Source organism: Carassius carassius, chromosome 49 (genome assembly GCF_963082965.1).
Source record: "Carassius carassius chromosome 49, fCarCar2.1, whole genome shotgun sequence".
NCBI lineage: Eukaryota > Metazoa > Chordata > Actinopteri > Cypriniformes > Cyprinidae > Carassius > Carassius carassius.
In genome coordinates, this window is record NC_081803.1 from 6,793,293 (window position 1) to 6,814,041 (window position 20,749).

Below are 20,749 nucleotides of genomic sequence, written 5' to 3' on the forward strand. Positions count from 1 at the left end.
AACCTGTGTTCCCATTGACATGGTCCCTACAAAGTGTTCATTGCTCCCTACACCCTGAGCAGGGGATATCTGTTGAAGTTTAACTCACTTCAGAACATTCATTCATGGATTTGCGCTGCACAACATCTTCACAAACAGACAAGTGTGACTTCATATACCTCTGTAAATAAATACAATTTAAATACTGCTTGACTTTAGTTACTTGTTCACACAGACAGCAATCGAAACACTATTGTAAGCAGTTGTGTGTAGAGAACATTGAGACTCACATCTGTAAGTAGATGCGGATGTTACTCCCAAACAGTGAAGGTGTGAACATAGCCTACCTATGAATAGTAAAAGTTTGTCCTTTTGTTTTCTTTACTTTTTAAAAAAAAAAAAATTATTTAGGTTAAACTGGCTTCTGCTTTTCAACTCCGGACAAACTTTATTTTATAATTTATGTTTTATTTTTTTCATGGTCTATCACATATCCTACATTCCAAACATATTTGTTCTTCAATTTGCATTCTCTGAAGACTGGAAATGTTGTGGAATAACTTGCCTTTTTAATATATAAAGAAAATAAAATGTGACATTTTATCAAATTAATCTAAAACATTATTTGATTAAGATAATTGGTTGCAGCCTAAAAATTAACCATTCAAATATAGACAACAGTGTGCTAAACAACTGTTTACATATAGGAAGAGGTTTGGTGGTGAACAGTGGGAGAAAGATCCTCACCCAAAGTTTGGCCTGTAATATCCACAGCTGGTGCATCCTGAGGTTCTGGTGAGCTGGCGGCAGAATGAAGGAGATCCGCTCAAAATCTGCTTTACAACATTAAATCTTGGTTATATGAGGTAATTCTTCTTGAGTGGTCTAATGGTACTCAATGGAAGTTTTTCGACACCCCCTAGATGTTTTGGTATACTAAAATACAGTCAACGTTGTTGAAACAACAACAACAAACAACAACAAAAAATATATACCTGAAAGAGGAGTTTGTGGGAGAAGAGACAACTAGATCTGTATCGATTAGATCATGGTGGTCTCCATAAATAGACCGGTTGCAGAAGAGTGGATGATGGAAGGACTACAGCCAAACATCAGGACAGAAGTCTGCATGAGTCGGGTAAGCAGAATAGATTGCACTGTAAATAAACATCATTAAAACAAATGGTAAAGTCACTAAATTAAATCCCTATAAATCAAAGCAATTTTAACTAACTATATGACATTATCACACACACAGGTTTTTTAAAGAGCTATATCTTGAGTCTTTTTGTTTATATTTATGCGTGTTATGATGAATCTGGCAATCAAAGATGCAGGATGCTAGTTTTTATTTTTAAATTACAATGTCTTCATTAAGAAATGTTCAAGAAAATGTCCCTTTCATAGCAAAAGGCAATAAATATCATTATTATTATGATTATTCTCTATATTGCACAAGGCTGAGCGAAAAACTTTCTGCATAATGTGCACATGCATGTCTTTAGGTCACAAGGGTTTGGAATTTTATGGATTTATAGTATTGCATACATTTACATGTCTAACAATTATAGAGCATTAAAATAATATTTGATTTTTTAAATTTTGCTATGCATTTAACGTGACGTGTATCGGAGTTGATTTGGGATCAAATGTTATGTTTGTTGCTAACTGAACGTGCACCGCGGTTGGTTGCAAAACGCGTTGCTTCAACATATGATCGGGTAAAACTGTTTAAAATTAGTAAACTATTAAAAATCTTTCAACAATCCCACCAATGGCAAACATACTATCATAAAACTATACATTTCCACCTTTCGTACTTTACCTCTCAACCATCACTCCACCACAACTTGCCCTGACGACTTCTTCATCCCTTGGCTCATTGGCGACTCGCGCGCGTACATCGAGGAACTCTCAGACTGGGAGGAAAAGAAAGAATTAAAACAAAACAAAAAATTATATGTCTTATATTTTTGGTAACACCATTGCTTTGAATATAATAGGAAAACACTATTATCATTATTATTATTTTTAATGCAAAGTTAACGCAGTGTGTCATTATATCATTGTACATAAAAATAAAAATAAAAAAAAATATATATATTTTTCTTAAAACTTAAATTCTTACTCGCGTGCCAAGCCCGCGAAACCGGGCAGCGGGCTTATATAAGCCGGGGTCTGTGCCCACCGCGCGCACAGCCTGACTCCACTTTGAGTGACATCCCCAGCAGTGCGTTTTCCTGAGGTAAATTACTTTTTACTTAACCTATTTAGTTAAATGACTTTTTAAAAGTATGGACCGACAACAAAAGTAAAGGACATTTAAAACTATGAAAAAAGAAAGTAATACATTTTAATTATAATAACAATCTGTCTGAGGGAACAGTTCGTTTTTCTGAGGGTTATACTACTAAAATAAATAGCAGGGGTTTTCACTCATGAAACCAGTTAAATTGTAATAAAAATTGGACTTAATAGAAATTTTTCTTTTCCGTTAAATGTATCACATTTCACAAAGACGATTTTCCGTCGTTTAATATATCGTTACAGTCCGCTCATCAGCGCCGTTAAACACCGAAATGCCGTTACATCCGTGTGACGTCATTGCTGATAGAGCCAATCCGCTCCGTTTGAGAGACGCTCTTTCATTTTAGAGTTATGTCATGTTAACGTTACTTTAAGAGACCAATCATACAATTATTCTTAATAATATCTTCATTATTCACAATTGTATGGAAAGTAGTGCGTTGTCAGGTTTAACTGCGAGCGCGTAACCCTCTCTCTAACACGCTGGCGCGTGCACTTAGAGCGAGGGCGAAAGCGAGAGAGAGAAAGAGAGAGAACTCATAAGCCTTGACACATTTATACACTGTAAAAAATGTCTGTGAAATTAACTGTGTAATTCTGTAAAATCGTGACATCAAAATTTTGTAAATAGAAAAACAATGAAATTTTGTTAAATTTACAGTACTATTTTGAAAATAGTACAAATGCTGTTGTAAAATACTGAACCAAACAAAACTGTTGATTTTACAAGAATGTGTTAAAATAATCATATTAATTTGTAGAATGTACAGATTTACAGACTTATGCAATTTAAGCAGAAAAAAAAACTATGCAAAAAGCAACAATGCAGTTAAAATTACAACATGACAGTGTTAAAATATTTTTCGGACATACATATTCTCAATAGCCTATCAACAAGAACCTGTACATTTTATACATGATATATTTTACAGACAAAATATGTTCAAGTACAGCATAACTGTGTTAATATGAATTTTAAAATTCATATTTAAAAACAGGCAATGGGTCTTTTAGGTCCAACAGCACTGTAAAATGACTAGCTAAATATAAACTGGTAGGAATTGCACATTGTAGGCTATCTGTCAACAGTTAAGGGGACATTATACAATAGCCAAACCGTTCACTTGTTATTTTGAACAATTAATTAAATTGTAAATGATCAAATAAAATAATTTCTTTCTTTTTTTCATTTACAGAATAATGTAATTTATTCATATTTATATTTTGTCGATGTAAAATTTACATTCCCATGTAACGTTACATGAACATCTGCGTTTGAATGTCGAGCAGTAGATTTCAGATTATCGCGGGATCACGGATCAGCTGTTTTGATGAACTTCACGACGAGAGTGTGCGCACACCAATTCTGCCAGCAAGTGCGTGGAGTTTTGCATGACATATCAAATCTGCTAAGTGAACGGTTTGTTTTCTACAAACTTGAAATACATTACTTGTAAGACAATTATATGTTATGACTGAGGCTGTTTTGCGTGGACTGGGTTTCATGTTCAACGCACAACTCTTTCAGTTTGTTTCTTTCATGCTGAGAAACGTTAACTAGGATAAAAAAAAGCGATTTTGTTAGTTTGCTCAAAAACGACCAACTGTAGTTTCTGCAGCAAAGCAGGTTTCTGAATATCACGTGATCAGCCGTTGAGACGAACTTCATAAGTGTGAGCGCGCGCCAATTCTGCCAGTGAGCTAGTGGAGTTTTTGCGTGACATCATGTAATATTGCGAGCTCTTGCAGTAAGTGAACAAACAGTTCGTTTTCTTCAAAAACAGTAACGTGAACTGTAGCCTACAAGTATATGTTGATATCTATTTTCCCATCATAATAATGATGCTGACGAAGCTGTTAATGTGGGTTTTATTATCAGCTCAACTCTGTCAGTATTTTTCTTTCATGCTGCGTAACGTTAACTGAGATAAAAAAGAGCGATTTTGTTAGTTTGCTCGAACGACTAACGTTAACGTTTCCTGTTTCTGCAGCAAAGCAGATTGCTGATTATCACGGGATCAGCCATTTTGATGAACTTCACAAGTGAGAGCGCCCGCCATTTGTGATTTGTGCATGACATGTAAAATTGCGATATCTAGCACTGGTAAGTGAACAAACAGTTCGTTTTATTAAAAATAACAGTAGCTGTACAAGCAAGTTATATGTTTTGACTGAGGCTATTTTGCCATCATAATGATGCGGACGATTGGTTGATAAAGGCTGTAACGTTAGACTGGGTTTTATTATCAGCTCAACTCTGTCAGTTTTTATCTTTCATGCGGAGTAACGTTAACTGAGATAAAAAAGAGCGTTTCCTGTCGTTTCTGCAACAAAGCAGATTGCTGATTATCACGGGATCAGCCATTTTGACGAACTTCACAAGTCATTGTGGCGCCCGCCATTTCTGCCAGTGAGCTCAGCTAACGTTAACTGTTAGTGGATTTGTGCATGACACACAATTCCGATCTCTTGCACTGGTAAGTGAACAAACAGTTTGTTTTATTTAAAAAAACAGTAACTGTACAAGTGTATGTTTTGACTGAGGCTATGCCATCATAATGATGCAGACGAACTTTGGTTAATTAGGCTGTTAACGTTAAGCTGTGGGGTTTTTTCAACTTTTTTTCAAAACTTTTTCAGTTTTTTTTTTCTTTCATGCTGAGTAATGTTAACTAGTTTAAAAAAAGAGCGATTTTGTTAGTTTGCTTCAAGTCGACTAATGTTTACTGTCATTTCTGCAGCAAAGCAGATTTCTGATTATCACAGGATCAGCCATTTTGACGAACTTCATGAGTGGGAGTGCCCGCCAATTCTTCCAGTGAGCTAGTGGAGTTTACATGTAAAATTGCGATCTCTTGCACTGGTAAGTGAACAAACAGTTCGTTTTTTTTATAAAAAAAAAAACAGCAACTATACAAGTATATGTTTGTGACTGAGGTTATTTATTCAATGATGCTGATGATTTGGGGTTTAATCAGGGTTTTAGTTTCTTTCATGCTGAGTAAGTAACATTAGGATTAAAAATAACCATTTTTATTAGTTTGTTAAAAAAATGATTAACTGTCGTTATTGCAGCAAAACACTAGAGACATTGAGGGGTTATGTGCTGCATTGTAGAGTTCATAAGAACGAGCCCCGTTGTCTCTTCAAATGTGCTGACGCTGACTGCAAACGGACATTTTGTACTTATGCAGCTTTTAAAGCTCATTTTTATCGGGCTCACAATGAGTCTGAAACCTCTGTTACTGCTGGGGCATTTGTTGCAGATTTTAAGTGTGCCATTTCACTGTGTGATCAACAATTTCACACAGTTAAAGAACTTACGTGCCACTTAAAAGAGCATATAGTGGAGGGGCGACCTGTGGCATGTCCAGTAACAGGATGTAAAAATACATTCATTGTGAAATCATCATTTACTGCTCATATGTCCAGGAAGCATAGATCATGTTCTGTTGATAGCATAAGTGACATTTACAGGGAAACTATTTCTCAGTCATCTACTGCCATTGCATGTGAAGATGCTTCCCAGGTCTTTAATGATGAAACAGATGACAACATTGAATTGCCACAGAATTTTAGGGAGTCCTTTCTTAGGAATGTATGTTTACTGTACCTAAAATTGCAAGGGCAGCTCCTCCTTCCAGTTTCATCAATACAAACGATTGTTGAAGGGATGCAAAATGTACACGAGTTAGGAAGAGAATACACTTTAAGTAAACTGCAGTCACTTTTAAAAAATGACATGCGTCTTACAGATGATATTGTCAGTAAAGTCTGCGATTGTGTAAAGGATTCAGATAGTGTTTTTGCGCAGTGCGTCTGTGTTACATATCACCAGGCGTGTTACACATGACCAGCGTCGGCCAATAGTGAGCCTACGTGGTGATGTGTAACACAGACGCGCTGCGCAAAAACACTACGTAAACTAACTCGAGGCCCAGAGAGAAGGAAATGAATAGTGGAATAAAGTCGTTATTTTTTTGTTTTTGCGCACAAAAAATATTCTCGTCACTTGATAAACTTAAGATTGAGCCACTGGAGTCACTTAGACTATATTAACGATGTCTTTACTAACTTTTCTGGGCCAGCACGTTATAATGTCTTAGAAGCCTATGGAGGAGTGAGACAGCTCTCAGATTTCATCAAAAATATCTTAATTTGTGTTCCGAAGATGAACGAAGGTCTTGCGCGGTTGGAACAACATGAGGGAGAATAATTACTGACAGAATTTTTGGGTGAACTAACCCTTTAAACTGTTATTTGCTTAAGACGAGTTGATGCATGCCTCTCTCATCTCAGTGCGTGCACTCAATCGCTCTGGCGCGTGGTGACAATTTGATAGCACTTAGCTTAGCCCAGTTCATTCATTAGGGACCAAACAGATTAAGTTAGAACCGACAAAACACCTCCACGTTTTCCCTACACTGAAAAAAATGATTGCTGATTTTACTAAAAAAATTATCGTAAGCGGTTGCACTCAATTCATTTTATCTACATTTAAACAAATGCGTTAAGTTGAACTAGTTCAACCTAATGCATTTGTTTAAATGTACTAAAATCAATTGTGTGCAACCAATCACGATACATTTTTTTTTTAGTAAATTCAATGAATAATTTTTTCCCGTGTATTTAAATACAGTTACACGAGTAGTTACACGACCAAGTATGGTGACAAAATAAAACGTGGCGCTTTTCTTAGCGGGTAAAAAGGATAACTATAATGTATGGCGGAATAGCACTTGGGACTCGGGAGCACTTCGACTCGGCGCAGTAATATCGAAGTGCTCCCGAGTCCCAAGTGCTATTCCGCCATACATTATAGTTATCCTTTTTACCCGTCAAGTCAAGAAAAGCGCCACGTTTTATTTTGTTACCATACTTGGTCGTGTAACTACTCGTGTAACTGTAGTTAAATGGGGAAATTGTGGAGTTGTTTGGTCGCTTCTAACTTCATCTCTGTTTGGAACCTTATGAATGAACTGGGCTAAGCTAAGTGCTATCAAAGTGTCGCCGCGCACTAGAGCGATTGAGTGCACGCACTGAGACGAGGGAGGCATGTATCAACTCGTCTTAGTTGAGGGAATAACATAGTTTAATATGAAAAAACGGTGGAGTGTTCCTTTTAATGAAGTTTTTAGTTTTGTTACTGTAATGTTGTAGTATCTTTGAATATTTTTTTTTTTCTTACTTTTAAGGTCGATCCTGTTTTTCAGCGAAACGGTTCATGCTGTGTGTGGATCAAAACATAATACTGGACAACATCTCCTCCTTCATTTCCGCCCTGTGCATGATGTTTGTGAGCTATTATATCTTCAACATCCATTACCCATCAGAGCTGGCATCAACCCTGGAGTTTCTGCAGAGGTATGTCTTCTTGAATAGGCTTTATGCAACAATTTCACTTTATTGAACTTAAATTAAGGTACTCAGACTCTTACGCTGTTGACGTAACATAAACAGTGCAACGCTTCCAGAATGCCGACGCTATTCAGGTGAGCACCACGATGCATGCGTGCGATTCGTTCCTTATTGGAGGACTTGGAAGCGTTGCACTGTTTATGTTACGTCAACAGTGCAAGAGTCTGACACAGGCTAGAAAAAAATTGAATAAAATTGTTATTTTTGTTTGTTTGCCTACAAAAAGTATTCTCGTCGCTTCATAAAATTAAAGGACAACTCTGGCGCAAAATGAACCTAGGGTGTATTAAAGGAGAACTCCGGTCAATTTTAACATTAAGCTCATTTTTTTGTAAATTTAGAGTGCTGTCAGTACAGAGAACAACGACAAATCTGTGTTGGCTACACCATGTTATCCTCTTTTTACAATTTGCACCCTGTTGACTTCAATGGGGCAAGTTTTAAACCTGCTTTTAGCCTCTTAACATCCTTGATGTGTCATTACAAGTGCACCAGCCATGTGAGTGATTCCTTCAGAGTGAACACATTAATAAAAATGTTATTTCAGCCAGCGCACATACCTGTATTTACATCCTGTTTTCGGTCGAAGTCCATAGTAATCGATTGTCGAGTTCACGCGCATAGGTTTAGTTACCTATGATCACGCGCGTGAACTCGACAATCGATTACTGTTATACTTCGTGTCGTGACCGCATTACCACCTCGTGTGTGCATTATTTTTCTAATAATTCAACGGCCTGTCGTCAATTATTCCTTACATAACAGACCGCTGCAAAGTATAACAGACCGTTGCCATGAAAAACAGCGCGTTGCTATGGACTCGGAACGGACTATTTTCTTTGGCGGAAGCAATACAATCGTTTTTAAATCAATAAACTCCTTTTTAAATCAATAATTTGTGGCAAATTATTTATTTATTTTGTATAGCCATGTAATAAGCGGGATAATGTATAGAGAGGCGGTCGTTATAGTGAATAACAAGCCCTTCAGGCTGATTCAAGACCCCTCCGCTTCGGGGTTGTTATTTGCTATAACGACCGCCTCTCTATACATTATCCCTTACATAAACATTGGTCAGCAAACACAAACAAACTCAACCAGGCCTGCTTGACGCACAGGAACAAACCTCATTGGTTCTTGAGAAAGCTCAAACAGGCTGCCTGGTTCTCACATGTCAAGTGAACATGCTTGAGCTTCTATTTACCACAACTGATGTGTAAGCTGATGAATGTTTATTTGTGAATAAGACTAAATTAACTTTGTTCATCATATAAACGATTGTGTCTGCAATTTTTTGGAATAAACCGTTCAATTCAGATTAGTTTTTCAATCTCTTTCAACTTTTTGAAGCAAAGTTTCAGTTGCGTAGCAGTCAATGTAGGGACAGATATCTCAGATTGCATTAAAAAAATCTTATTTTAAGATCTTAAGAAGACTTAAGAAAGAACTAAAGTCTTGCGGGTTTGGAACGACATGAAGGGCGAGTAATCAATGACAGCATTTTTGGATGAACTAACCCTTTAATACCTAAAATATCTTGAATAAAGAAATTTAAGTTATTTTTTTCTGTTAATAAAACTATTTTATAATTAATAAGTTGCCTGTTTTTCTTCTTTCTCAAGGTGTTTTTTCTCCATCAACCCAGAGAAGGGCACCAAAGTGGAGAAGACACAAACTTCACGCCTCAATGTGAACCCAAGAGTCCTTACTTTAATTCAGGAACTTTCAGATCATGAGTGGCGCGATGTCTGAAACTCTATGGACGTTTGTTTGGACTTTACCCTGAATTTTGTTTTAGCTTCTATGCTCAGTTCTTCAAGATCAACCCAGAGAAGGGCACCATTGTGGAGAAGACACAAACTTCACTCAATGTGAACCTTTCAGATCATGAGTGGTGCGATGTCTGAAACTATGGACATTTGTTTGGACATTACTCTGAATAAGGTTAGTTTCAGCTTCTATGCTCTGTTCTGAAGATAACTTTTTCAGGTGAGTTTGTATGCAACTTAGTTTTATTGCTCTTATATTTTGTGATATTGTCCTGTACGTCAGTTCGCAGAGTGATATTGTCCTGTACGTCAGTTCGCAGAGTGATATTGTCCTGCAAGTCAGTTTGCAGAGTGATATTGTCCTGCAAGTCTGTTCGCAGAGTGATATTGTCCTGCAAGTCAGTTCGCAGAGTGATATTGTCCTGCAAGTCTGTTCGCAGAGTGATATTGTCCTGCAAGTCAGTTCGCAGAGTGATATTGTCCTGCAAGTCAGTTCGCAGAGTGATATTGTCCTGCAAGTCAGTTCGCAGAGTGATATTGTCCTGCAAGTCAGTTCGCAGAGTGATATTGTCCTGCAAGTCAGTTCGCAGAGTGATATTGTCCTGCAAGTCAGTTCGCAGAGTGATATTGTCCTGCAAGTCAGTTCGCAGAGTGATATTGTCCTGCAAGTCAGTTCGCAGAGTGATATTGTCCTGCAAGTCAGTTCGCAGAGTGATATTGTCCTGCAAGTCTGTTCGCAGAGTGATATTGTCCTGCAAGTCTGTTCGCAGAGTGATATTGTCCTGCAAGTCAGTTCGCAGAGTGATATTGTCCTGCAAGTCAGTTCGCAGAGTGATATTGTCCTGCAAGTCAGTTCGCAGAGTGATATTGTCCTGCAAGTCAGTTCGCAGAGTGATATTGTCCTGCAAGTCAGTTCGCAGAGTGATATTGTCCTGCAAGTCAGTTCGCAGAGTGATATTGTCCTGCAAGTCAGTTCGCAGAGTGATATTGTCCTGCAAGTCAGTTCGCAGAGTGATATTGTCCTGCAAGTCAGTTCGCAGAGTGATATTGTCCTGCAAGTATGTTCGCAGAGTGATATTGTCCTGCAAGTCAGTTCGCAGAGTGATATTGTCCTGCAAGTCTGTTCGCAGAGTGTTATTGTCCTGCAAGTCAGTTTGCAGAGTGATATTGTCCTGCAAGTCAGTTTGCAGAGTGATATTGTCCTGCAAGTCAGTTCGCAGAGTGATATTGTCCTGCAAGTCAGTTCGCAGAGTGATATTGTCCTGCAAGTCAGTTCGCAGAGTGATATTGTCCTGCAAGTCAGTTTGCAGAGTGATATTGTCCTGCAAGTCAGTTCGCAGAGTGATATTGTCCTGCAAGTCAGTTCGCAGAGTGATATTGTCCTGCAAGTCAGTTTGCAGAGTGATATTGTCCTGCAAGTCAGTTTGCAGAGTGATATTGTCCTGCAAGTCAGTTTGCAGAGTGATATTGTCCTGCAAGTCAGTTTGCAGAGTGATATTGTCCTGCAAGTCAGTTTGCAGAGTGTTATTGTCCTGCAAGTCAGTTTGCAGAGTGTTATTGTCCTGCAAGTGTTTGCAGAGTGATATTGTCCTGCAAGTCAGTTTGCAGAGATTCATTGTTTAACAAATATTCTTTCTTGCCCTCTCCTTCTCTATTTTTCATTTGTACTCTTTTTCTCGTCTTTGTTTCCTTCCATCTCTTTACCTCCATCTTTCCTCTATCAGTTCCAATGAGATAATTAAGCTGTACATATTACAAATGTGTATGTTGTGCTGCTTTAATATTAATAAAGAAGACAAGACAATGCAGAAAATGGATGTTTTTATGCAGTTTTGTACTAAAATGCAGTTTAAAACAAAGTTGTTTACAATGACTGTCATTTTTACAAATTTATTCTGGCAACCACAGCTGCCAAATTATTTTTGTAAAAACAACAGGATTTTTTTGTATAAACAAACTTAAAGTCTGTATTTCTTACAGTAAATCCCTGTACATTTTACAGGATTTTTTTTACAGTGACCTGTAATTTTTACAAAATTATTCTGGCAACCCAGCTGCCAAATTTTTTTTGTAAAAACGACAGAATTTTTTTTACAGTGTAGAAATCGGTGATTCTCAAGAATGAAAATGCATTTTTACCGTGGCTTATTTGTTAGTGGGCTGTAAGGTCTCATCAGAAACATCGCTCTGCATTCTTCTTCTTATCATGCTTTAACAAATAATATTATACATATCCATCAGAGACTTTATAAACTTTGGGATTTAATAGAGTAACCTCCAGTGATATTATCTTCTCTCTCTTTTTCAGTGTCGATTGCCGTCTTATTGTTGTAAGTGGAGTCAATGTCATTTCTTATTTGCCAGATTTATCACAACATGTTTAATCAATAATCACTGATGAAAGTGAAAAATTTTTAATGTGTAAAGACATATCTCACTCGTATGCGTTCTTCTTTTTCTCTCTTTTTTTGTTTGTCTACAGCAGCTACATACACCACAACGGCTCTTTTAAGAGCCACATCTTGAGAACGTCTTTGACTTTGTAAGTTAATATTTTAAATGACCACCCATTATTTGGGTTTAGATCAATTACAACAACATCATGCAGCATGTTAGTAATGTCTTAATGAAGACATTAAAGGAATACATAAATAAAGGAATAAAAAATATATATATTAAATGCATGTGTGAATGAAATGGAAACAAAACTAGCATCCTGCATCTGATTTTCCAGATTCATCATAACATCCTAATTAATCAATAATCACTGATGAAAGTGAAAACATTTTAATGTGTACAGACATCTCATTTAAATGCATTCTTCATTTTCTCTTTTTTTTGTTTGTCTACAGCAGCTACATACACCACAACGGCTCTTTTAAGAGCCACATCTTGAGAACGTCTTTGACTTTGTAAGTATATATTTTAAATGACCACCCAGTATTTGGGTTTAGATCAATTACAACAACATCATGCAGCAAGTTAGTAAAGAGATTCTTACATACATAAATACTAGCATCCTGCACCTCTGATTTGCCAGTTTCATCATAACAATTGATTTTTGATATCAGGAATTCACATTTTTAAAGGGATAGTTCACCCAAAAATTTTAAATCTGTCATTAATTACTCACCCTCCACGTCATTTCTATTTTCGAAACACAAATTAATATTTTTCGATGAAATCTGACAGCTCTCTGACCCTCCCGTAGACAACAACTCAACTGTAATGCAGGTCCAGAAACGCAGTAAAGACATGGGTAAAACAGTCCATGTGGCATCAGTGGCTCAACTTCAGTTTTGCAAAGAAAACAAAAATAACAATGTATTCAAACTCCAAGAAGTGATTATGAAAGAATGGGTTGCTATCAGTCAGGATTTGGCCCAGAAGTTGATTGAGAGCATGCCCAGTCGAATTGCAGAGGTCCTGAAAAAGAAGGGCCAACACTGCAAATACTGACTCTTTGCATAAATGTCATGTAATTTCCGATAAAAGCCTTTGAAACGTATGAAGTGCTTGTAATTATATTTCAGTACATCACAGAAACAACTGAAACAAAGATCTAAAAGCAGTTTAGCAGCAAACTTTTTGAAAACTAATATTTATGTAATTCTCAAAACTTTTGGCCACGACTATATGTGGGAAGATTTGCATAACGTCGCCCAAATGTTCACACAAATAAAGGCATAATTTTCATACTCGCTGTTGCCGTCGCTACCATGTTGTGGAGTCACTGTGTGTTTTGTTTTGAAAGCAAAACTAATTTGTTTGGCCTTCCAAAAGAGGACATGACTAGAAATCAGTGGTTAAGTTGTAGTTCATCCCATTTAATACAGATGTGTGCAGCGAGGAGCAACAATAATGTACATTATGTGAAAAATGTAAACCACATAAACACATTGAATTGCACCAATTATGCAACAATGTTCTTTTTAGCAATGTCATATGACCCCTTTAAATGCCCAGGAGAAAGATGCAACACTATAGCAATTGCAAAATTGAAGCTTACTTGAACTAGTGGTGATACCTCAAGAGTCACTCTTAACCTATCTTTATCCTATCCATGAAACCCATCCATAAAACTTTTTTTCTTTTAAATCAGTCTTCATTTATGACACTTCAGCCTGTGGTTATGGGTTATTATGGTTTGTAATTGGCAAAATACTTGGATTTTTTTTTATCAGATATATACATGCATAATAATTATGCACACACTGTAGATGTTTAGTCATGTGCTTATTCTGCCTGATGTCAGAAGTTGCAAGACACTTTAATGAATAAAAACCAGCCATTAAAATGAATGTGTCATGTAAAATTATTTAAATTTACCAGTTCCATCATTCTCAGCTCCAGATGTTCCCATGAGCTTCTCCCAGGCAGATGAGCCACAAGATGCTTGGGGTGAACACTCACCTGACATTCAAGGTAAAAAAAAACAATTAGTATTTGGTAAATGAAAACAAAAAAGGACAATTACTGTACACACATAAGGTAATTCAGCATGTTATGTGCAATCCATCAGAGAATGCATTTTCTTTGCTGAGACCTTCAAGTTCCAAGCAAGAAAGAACACAGCGTAAGTTGTATGACTCACTTTTGGTAAGTACTGTAGGATTTCATGTAGGTGTACTATAGAAAATGTGCTTGTTTAAAGCAAAAATGTAAAGCTAAATAAGCTAAAATACAAAGAAATAGAGAGCACAATTCAGCAGCAGCAGAATGGGTACCTTTTGTAATGTCAATTAAGCTCATTTAACAGAGAGCTTCTCTCATGCAGACCTCCAACTGGAAACTTGGGAAGAACACCCATCTATCACTCAAGGTAAAAAACATTAATTAGTATATGGAGGAAATCAAAAACACAATTGCAAATGAGTCATGGCCTAACACAACCTAATACAATTTTTTTCACTTTTTCTAATTAGAGAACAAATTCTCTGCCTTAAGACTCTCTCAAGACCAAAGACCATCAACCACACAACAAAGAAGAATGCAAAGTAAAAATAAATAAATAAATAAAAATGTCAATTTCAGTCATTACTAGGGTATCACTAAAAGGGGTCATATGCTATTTTAAAGACCATTATTTTGTATATTTGGTGTAACAGAATATGTTGAGACGCTTTAATATTCAAAAAACATTTTTCAAATACTGTACATTATTGTAGTTCCTCTATGTCCCGCCTCTCTCAAAAACCTCATTTTCAACAAAGTCCCTCCTTCCGACAAGCACAGGCTGCTCTGATTAGCCAACTTACCCAATACATTGTTATTGGCTGAACACCGCAAGCACTCGTCGGAAATGCAACGCCCCTTTCCATAATCGCGAGCTTCATCTTTCAAAGTAAATATCAAGACTGTTAATAATGTCATTAGTTTTACCATCAGTTCAAGCCCGAAAGGGCAACAGAGTCATGTGACAGACACAGTGATGATGCAGTCCACAAGCCACGGTTAAGACAGCTTATGTGCTATGATTTCTGACAATCGGTTTACTCTGCTGTGATGTTACCCTCACACACACACGTAATCACACAGTAAACAGTCAATAGCAAACACTTATACTATTAAGAAAACATACTTAAAAGTAGCGATTCAGAATAAGCACCAGATTCAATTCAAGTTTATTTGTGTAGCGCATTTTACAATACAATCGTTGCAAAGATCGTCATAGCAAAGTCGGAATTTACCTTTTTTTTTTTTTTTTGGAATAGCCTTTGTGCACAGCCAGCCTTGTACTCTCCTAGGTTCACAAAACTGTCATCCATTAAATGTGTTTTAATGTGTTTTAATGGAAACAAATTTGAACATCTGGGTTGTTCTGTTGTAAATAAATCTTAACAATGAATCTTCATTGCATCTACTTTCGGAAGTCCACATAAAGTGCTTTTGCTTTTGCCTAGAAACACAAAGCGTCTCCCTGACATGAATGCTTCAACACTAACTGCAGTTCCTGAAACCACACCTTTTTTTTGAGTGAACACATCTTGACGTAAATGTGTGGGGGCGTGTTTGAATGAGCCGTTTAGCATGGTATGGATCAGCCTTATCTTTTAGATAGAATAAATCCTTTAGTGGGAGACTTTAAGCTTTGTAACTCTTTAGATCTTATACATGTACAAATACCTACATAACACACTGAAGAAAAGGAAAAATAGAAATCACATTATATGACCCCTTTAGGAGCCCTTGAGCCAGATTTACTAAACAGACCAAATTAGCATTAGAGCGCAATTCCATAAATGTGCCGATGGGAGGGAAAATTATGCGTGTGATTTACTGACAATGCAAACTTTAAAGAACAGACGAAGCCAGATCATTCCCACAATAACCAGTGCAATCTACCAAGAGCAGCGCAAATTACCGCCTGCTTTAAGACATGCCTTTTTTGGGTATTAAAAATTTATCAAATACAAATAATTTGAAGAGCACAAATGTTATTAAATCAATGCGTGATTCATCTTAATACTCACCTCCCATAAATTTTGTGTCTCAAAGGAAAACTACTACAAATGCATATTCAAGGTTAAACGCAAAAACAACTGTCCACATCTTTTCAGCACTAATTCTTTACTGCGCCTCTTTAGTAAATCCTGACAGTACTATTTTAACACCAAAAGAAGGTTTGGCTGGTGCAAGCTGATAGTAAATCTAGCCCATATTGTATCAGTGTCATGCATTGTCTATGGGCCACTCTGCAGACATCTTCAATAGGGAACATTTTCCCCAGAGACTCCATCAGGAAACCTACACAGCCCCATAACTTCCCAGAGCAAGCTTGTGCCCAACTCTGCTCCTGAAAAAAAAAAAAAAACAACTCCCCAAAACTTCTCTGAATAGCCCTTTTGTCTTTGGCTTGTAAAGCAGGAAGCCTATGTGAACGCCGCTCCTCTCTCTCTCGCACCTGCAGTGCATTAGCGCTAATCAGGCCGGACAATGTTTCTGCCACACCCCGGAACTGGAGTAGGAGGTGTTGCACACAAATCGTTCCCTCCAGAAACTCGTGACTTTTCAAGAGGGTTCCGCTCGCTGAGCGTTTTTGTCATCCGTGAGACTTGCTTCATGAAATAAACCTTGATGTAGTTTAAATAATCATGCTGATAGTTATCACATATATTTATTGATGGTTTGGTGTTGATCAGTTTCAATACTGATGTCATTTGTGCAAAAGGATGCATATTCATTTCACTAGGAAATGTAGTTACTTGCTAGCTCAGACAATAAGAAAAGGTAATTGTTTTTATCGCAACCTAATTCAGCATAAAATATATGCCATGCATTTGCAAAAGTATGTACTGCGCAAAAAAAGTAAAAGTTTTGCAAAAAGATATATATTAAAAGATAGAATTTCAAACTAATGATTTTAATATAAAAATGTGTTTGATAAAAGTAATTAGCATGCTATCCTATTAACACATTTGTATTTAATATAATGTATATTTTGTATAAGGTGGGTGTATAATATCTAATGTAGACATTGCACAAAGGGTATCAGAGTTTTCACAAAACAAGCATCAATTGTCTTTTAACCAGTTTCCCAGGTGAACAATATTTCATATAATTAGTCATCTGTGTTAATTGGAATGGTGAAGGTATATAAAATACACTTACTTCCAGTTGCAGGAATGTTTGGATTTGTTGGTTCTGTGTGGTGGTTTGATAACGTGAACATTGGGTTTTTGGGGTACTTGTGGGTTTTTTGGCTATGGATCAAGGTTGGAAAAGGTCAGTTTGCTCATTCAATCTGTGTTTGTGCACACAAACATTTGCTAATGTGTCTTAAAATTTGTAGGTTACCCTTGCTACTAGTCGTCTTGTTTTGGAGGAATGCTGATGGACTTAAAAGTGAGTCGTGCTCTCTCCCTCTTATTTCAAGGAATGTGCTTAGTGAGACTTGTGTAAAAGCCTTCTGTTTTAATTCTATAGGTGGCGCATATTCAGATGCCCATCGTGGGTGGGGTCAGCCTTCTGATGCTCGTTCCCATCATGCAGTCCAGTCTTCCATGTCAGAGGTCCATGTGACTAGGACTTTGCCTGTTGAAGAAGTGGGCTCCAGATTGTTCCCTGCTAAGCCCCTGAAAAGCAAGTCGAAATGGAATCTACCTCAGTTTGTCAAAGGTGGTTCCAGCAGTTATCCGTCAATGTCCCATGCCCAAACTGCTCCAAGCAGCTCTGTCTCAGTTTCCTTGCCTCTGTCCCGGAATCAACAGTCTTCAAGCAGTTTAGCGTTCTCTGGATCAACTGTTCCAGGTGTTGCTGGGGGACTACGTTTGGAGACCCAATATGCTGCAAGTGGTTCTGGACCAGTTTCTACCCTAAGAGAGAGTAGTAGCTATCCTGCCCAGCTTGGTGTTTCTGGCCAATCCACCAGTGATGCTTTGCATGTGTCAAGCTCCCAAGAAACCCAAAGTGCTTTCAGTCAGTCCACCAGTGTCTTGAGTTCCCAGAAGCAATATAGTGCTGCCTCCCAGGTCAGCTCTGGGGCTCAGCTTGGGGCCTCTACTGGCTTGCTCCCGCAGAGAATGAGCAGCTCTTTCAGTGGTTCTGTCCAGTCTCCAGGTACCACAAGTCAGTTTGCCCTTGGGTCTCCATCCTCATATCCAGCTTTATCCCAGTCCTCACCCCAAGGTGTTGCCAGTCAATCTAGTTCACAGAAGCGGCTTACCTCCATCTACCAGGTCAGCTCTGAGGCTCAGCTTGGGGCCTCTACTGGTGTGCACCCTCAGAGAATGAGCAGCTCTTCCAGTGGTTCTGTCCAGTCTCCAGGTACCACAAGTCTGTCTGCCCCTGGGTCTCCATCCTCATATCCAGGTTTATCCCAGTCCTCACCCCAAGGTGTTGCCAGTCAATCTAGTTCACAGAAGCGGCTTACCTCCATCTACCAGATGAGCTCTGGGGCTCAGCTTGGGGCCTCTACTGGTGTGCACCCTCAGAGAATGAGCAGCTCTTCCAGTGGTTCTGTCCAGTCTCCAGGTACCACAAGTCAGTTTGCCCTTGGGTCTTCCCCATATGCTGCAAGTGTGTCACTGTCCTCCCCACAAGCTGGTCCATCTACTGTTCCGGGTCCTCAGAAGCCGCTGACCTCTACCTACACTGGCAGCTCTGGCACCCAGGCAGGATCCTCTACTCTCTTCACCCTGCATGGAAGCCCTGCTTATGGATCACGTCAGCCTCAAGGTACCACAAGTCTGTCTGCCCCTGGGTCTCCATCCTCATATCCAGGTTTATCCCAGTCCTCACCCAAAGGTGTTGCCAGTCAATCTAGTTCACAGAAGCGGCTTACCTCCATCTACCAGGTCAGCTCTGGGGCTCAGCTTGGGGCCTCTACTGGTGTGCGCCCTCAGAGAATGAGCAGCTCTTCCAGTGGTTCTGTCCAGTCTCCAGGTACCACAAGTCAGTTTGCCCTTGGGTCTTCCCCATATGCTGCAAGTGTGTCACTGTCCTCCCCACAAGCTGGTCCATCTACTGTTCCGGGTCCTCAGAAGCAGCTGACCTCTACCTACACTGGCAGCTCTGGCACCCAGGCAGGATCCTCTACTCCCTTCACCCTGCATGGACCACCTGCTTATGGTGGATCAAGTCAACTTCAAGACATGAGTCACTATGCTGCTAGCAGTCCATATGGAAGCTTGTACTGCAAATGTTCATTGTCACCTCAAGGTGTAGACCATCCCTCTACTGTTCAGAGTTCACAAAAGCAGTTTACCTCTAGCTATGGAACCCAGTCAGGGTCTTCACCATTTACCCTGCAAGGAAGTGTCACTTTTGATGGCTCACAGCCTCAAGGTGTTGCCAGTCAATCTGTTCGCGGCTCTCTCAAGCAGCTTCCATCCACCTTCGTAGGCAGCTCTGGAACCCAGGCAGGGTCCTCTACTGCTATCCTGCGGGGAGGCACTACTTATGGTGGATCATCTAAGCCTCAAGATACAAGTGAGTTTGTTCCTGGCTCTCAGTCCTCTTATGCAAGTGTATCATGGTCTTCACCTCAAGATGTTGCTGGTTCTGGTACTGCTCTTTCTCAGAAGCAGTTTATCTCTACCTTCACAGGCACCTCTGGTAAACCGGTATGATTCAAGTGCCTTTCAGAATTGAAACTCCAATAAAGGTTGATTTGCCAAGCAGTTTGTGTGTGGGGTGTTGTGTATGGGTTTTTTTTCTCCCCTGTAGCAGTTAAAGGGAGCAATGTACAGTTTAACCCCTTCATTGTCAAAGATCAGTAACCACTTCCGCTTATGTCCGTCTAACAGCCCTCTTTAATTTATACTCTTACTTGATCTAAATAAACCACATTGTTAGGCTCTAGCTTTATTTGACCTCAATTTTGATAAAACATTGCAGTGACCATAATTTATGACAGGAGTGCAAAATCTGTCATTTAGAATAGAAATTCACCACACCTTCATATTTGGTCACATCTGCTTCATATTTTTCACTGAATGGTGGCAATGGCTTATTGTCCAAAGATGCATATACAAGGAGAGGTTTGCTCATTGTTTTGTCCTCCTATGCAAGTGTCTCCGTGTCCTCTCCTCAAAGCTGTTGCTGGTACTGCTTGGTTTACAGAAGCAGTTTCTCTACCCCCACAGGCAGCTATAGTAAACTGGCATGATGCAGGTGTCTTTCAGAATTGAAACTCCAATAAAGATTGGAAGAAAGGCGTGTTTTTCTCTGTCTCTCTCTGTATGTTAAGGAGTCCCTTTTTTAAATATCAGTGAAATTGGTATCCGTTCAATCATGGTAATAAAATGTCAGGGATCTGTATTCACTACAGTTCTTTTATTAGTGCAGCTTTCAGAGTAGTAAAAGCAGAAATTTTAAATCTGTGATCTACTTCTGTAGGTACGACTAGGGAATTTGATTTACCACCAGAAACCCATTTAGTGGGTTCACTTTGTAGTTAATTTAATATTTTCAAAAGAATTTCTGAAAACTTTCAAGAGTGTACAAGAAACCGTTCCGGCTCACAGCTTTCACAAAATAGACCATAAAAAAGGTAAACGTAAAACCAATTATTTTAGAAAAGGGAAACAAAAGTATACACAGAGCTGGAGATGCAATTTTAATCTCACAGCTTTGTATTTCTCAGTGTATAATTATCCTCCCTGCTATACTACGTACTTTTGTTTCATGGTTGCTGTAAGGAAAAAAAACTATTCAAAACTCTGCACTACAAAAATACAGCCGACACCCATGTGATACACTACAGAGAAATTATCACTCTAAAAACGCATGTTATTACCAACCCGTTCTCATCTCAGGGCCTCATATAAGGCCGT

At 38.5% G+C, this 20,749-nt stretch overlaps 1 protein-coding gene and 2 long non-coding RNA genes across 3 annotated transcripts; 2 read left to right on the forward strand and 1 right to left on the reverse strand.

Annotated features, from left to right (window-relative positions):
• Positions 1 to 561: 561 nt before the first annotated feature.
• Positions 562 to 1,885, reverse strand: LOC132132059 (uncharacterized). The gene is made up of 3 exons (XR_009428997.1): positions 1,805 to 1,885; positions 975 to 1,136; positions 562 to 812 (listed from the first exon to the last, which is right to left on the reverse strand). It is a non-coding gene; the product is annotated as an uncharacterized LOC132132059 (long non-coding RNA).
• A 244-nt stretch (positions 1,886 to 2,129) lies between these two features.
• Positions 2,130 to 12,451, forward strand: LOC132132060 (uncharacterized). Its single transcript, XR_009428998.1, has 4 exons — positions 2,130 to 2,224; positions 11,782 to 11,803; positions 11,956 to 12,015; positions 12,326 to 12,451. It is a non-coding gene; the product is annotated as an uncharacterized LOC132132060 (long non-coding RNA).
• Positions 12,452 to 17,100: 4,649 nt separating this feature from the next.
• On the forward strand, positions 17,101 to 19,543 carry LOC132132344 (mucin-19-like). Its single transcript, XM_059544722.1, has 3 exons — positions 17,101 to 17,198; positions 17,266 to 17,318; positions 17,400 to 19,543. Exons 1-3 carry the CDS (start codon positions 17,179 to 17,181, stop codon positions 19,541 to 19,543), a joined length of 2,217 nt encoding a protein of 738 aa, XP_059400705.1. The 5' UTR covers positions 17,101 to 17,178.
• The last annotated feature ends 1,206 nt before the right edge of the window (positions 19,544 to 20,749 follow it).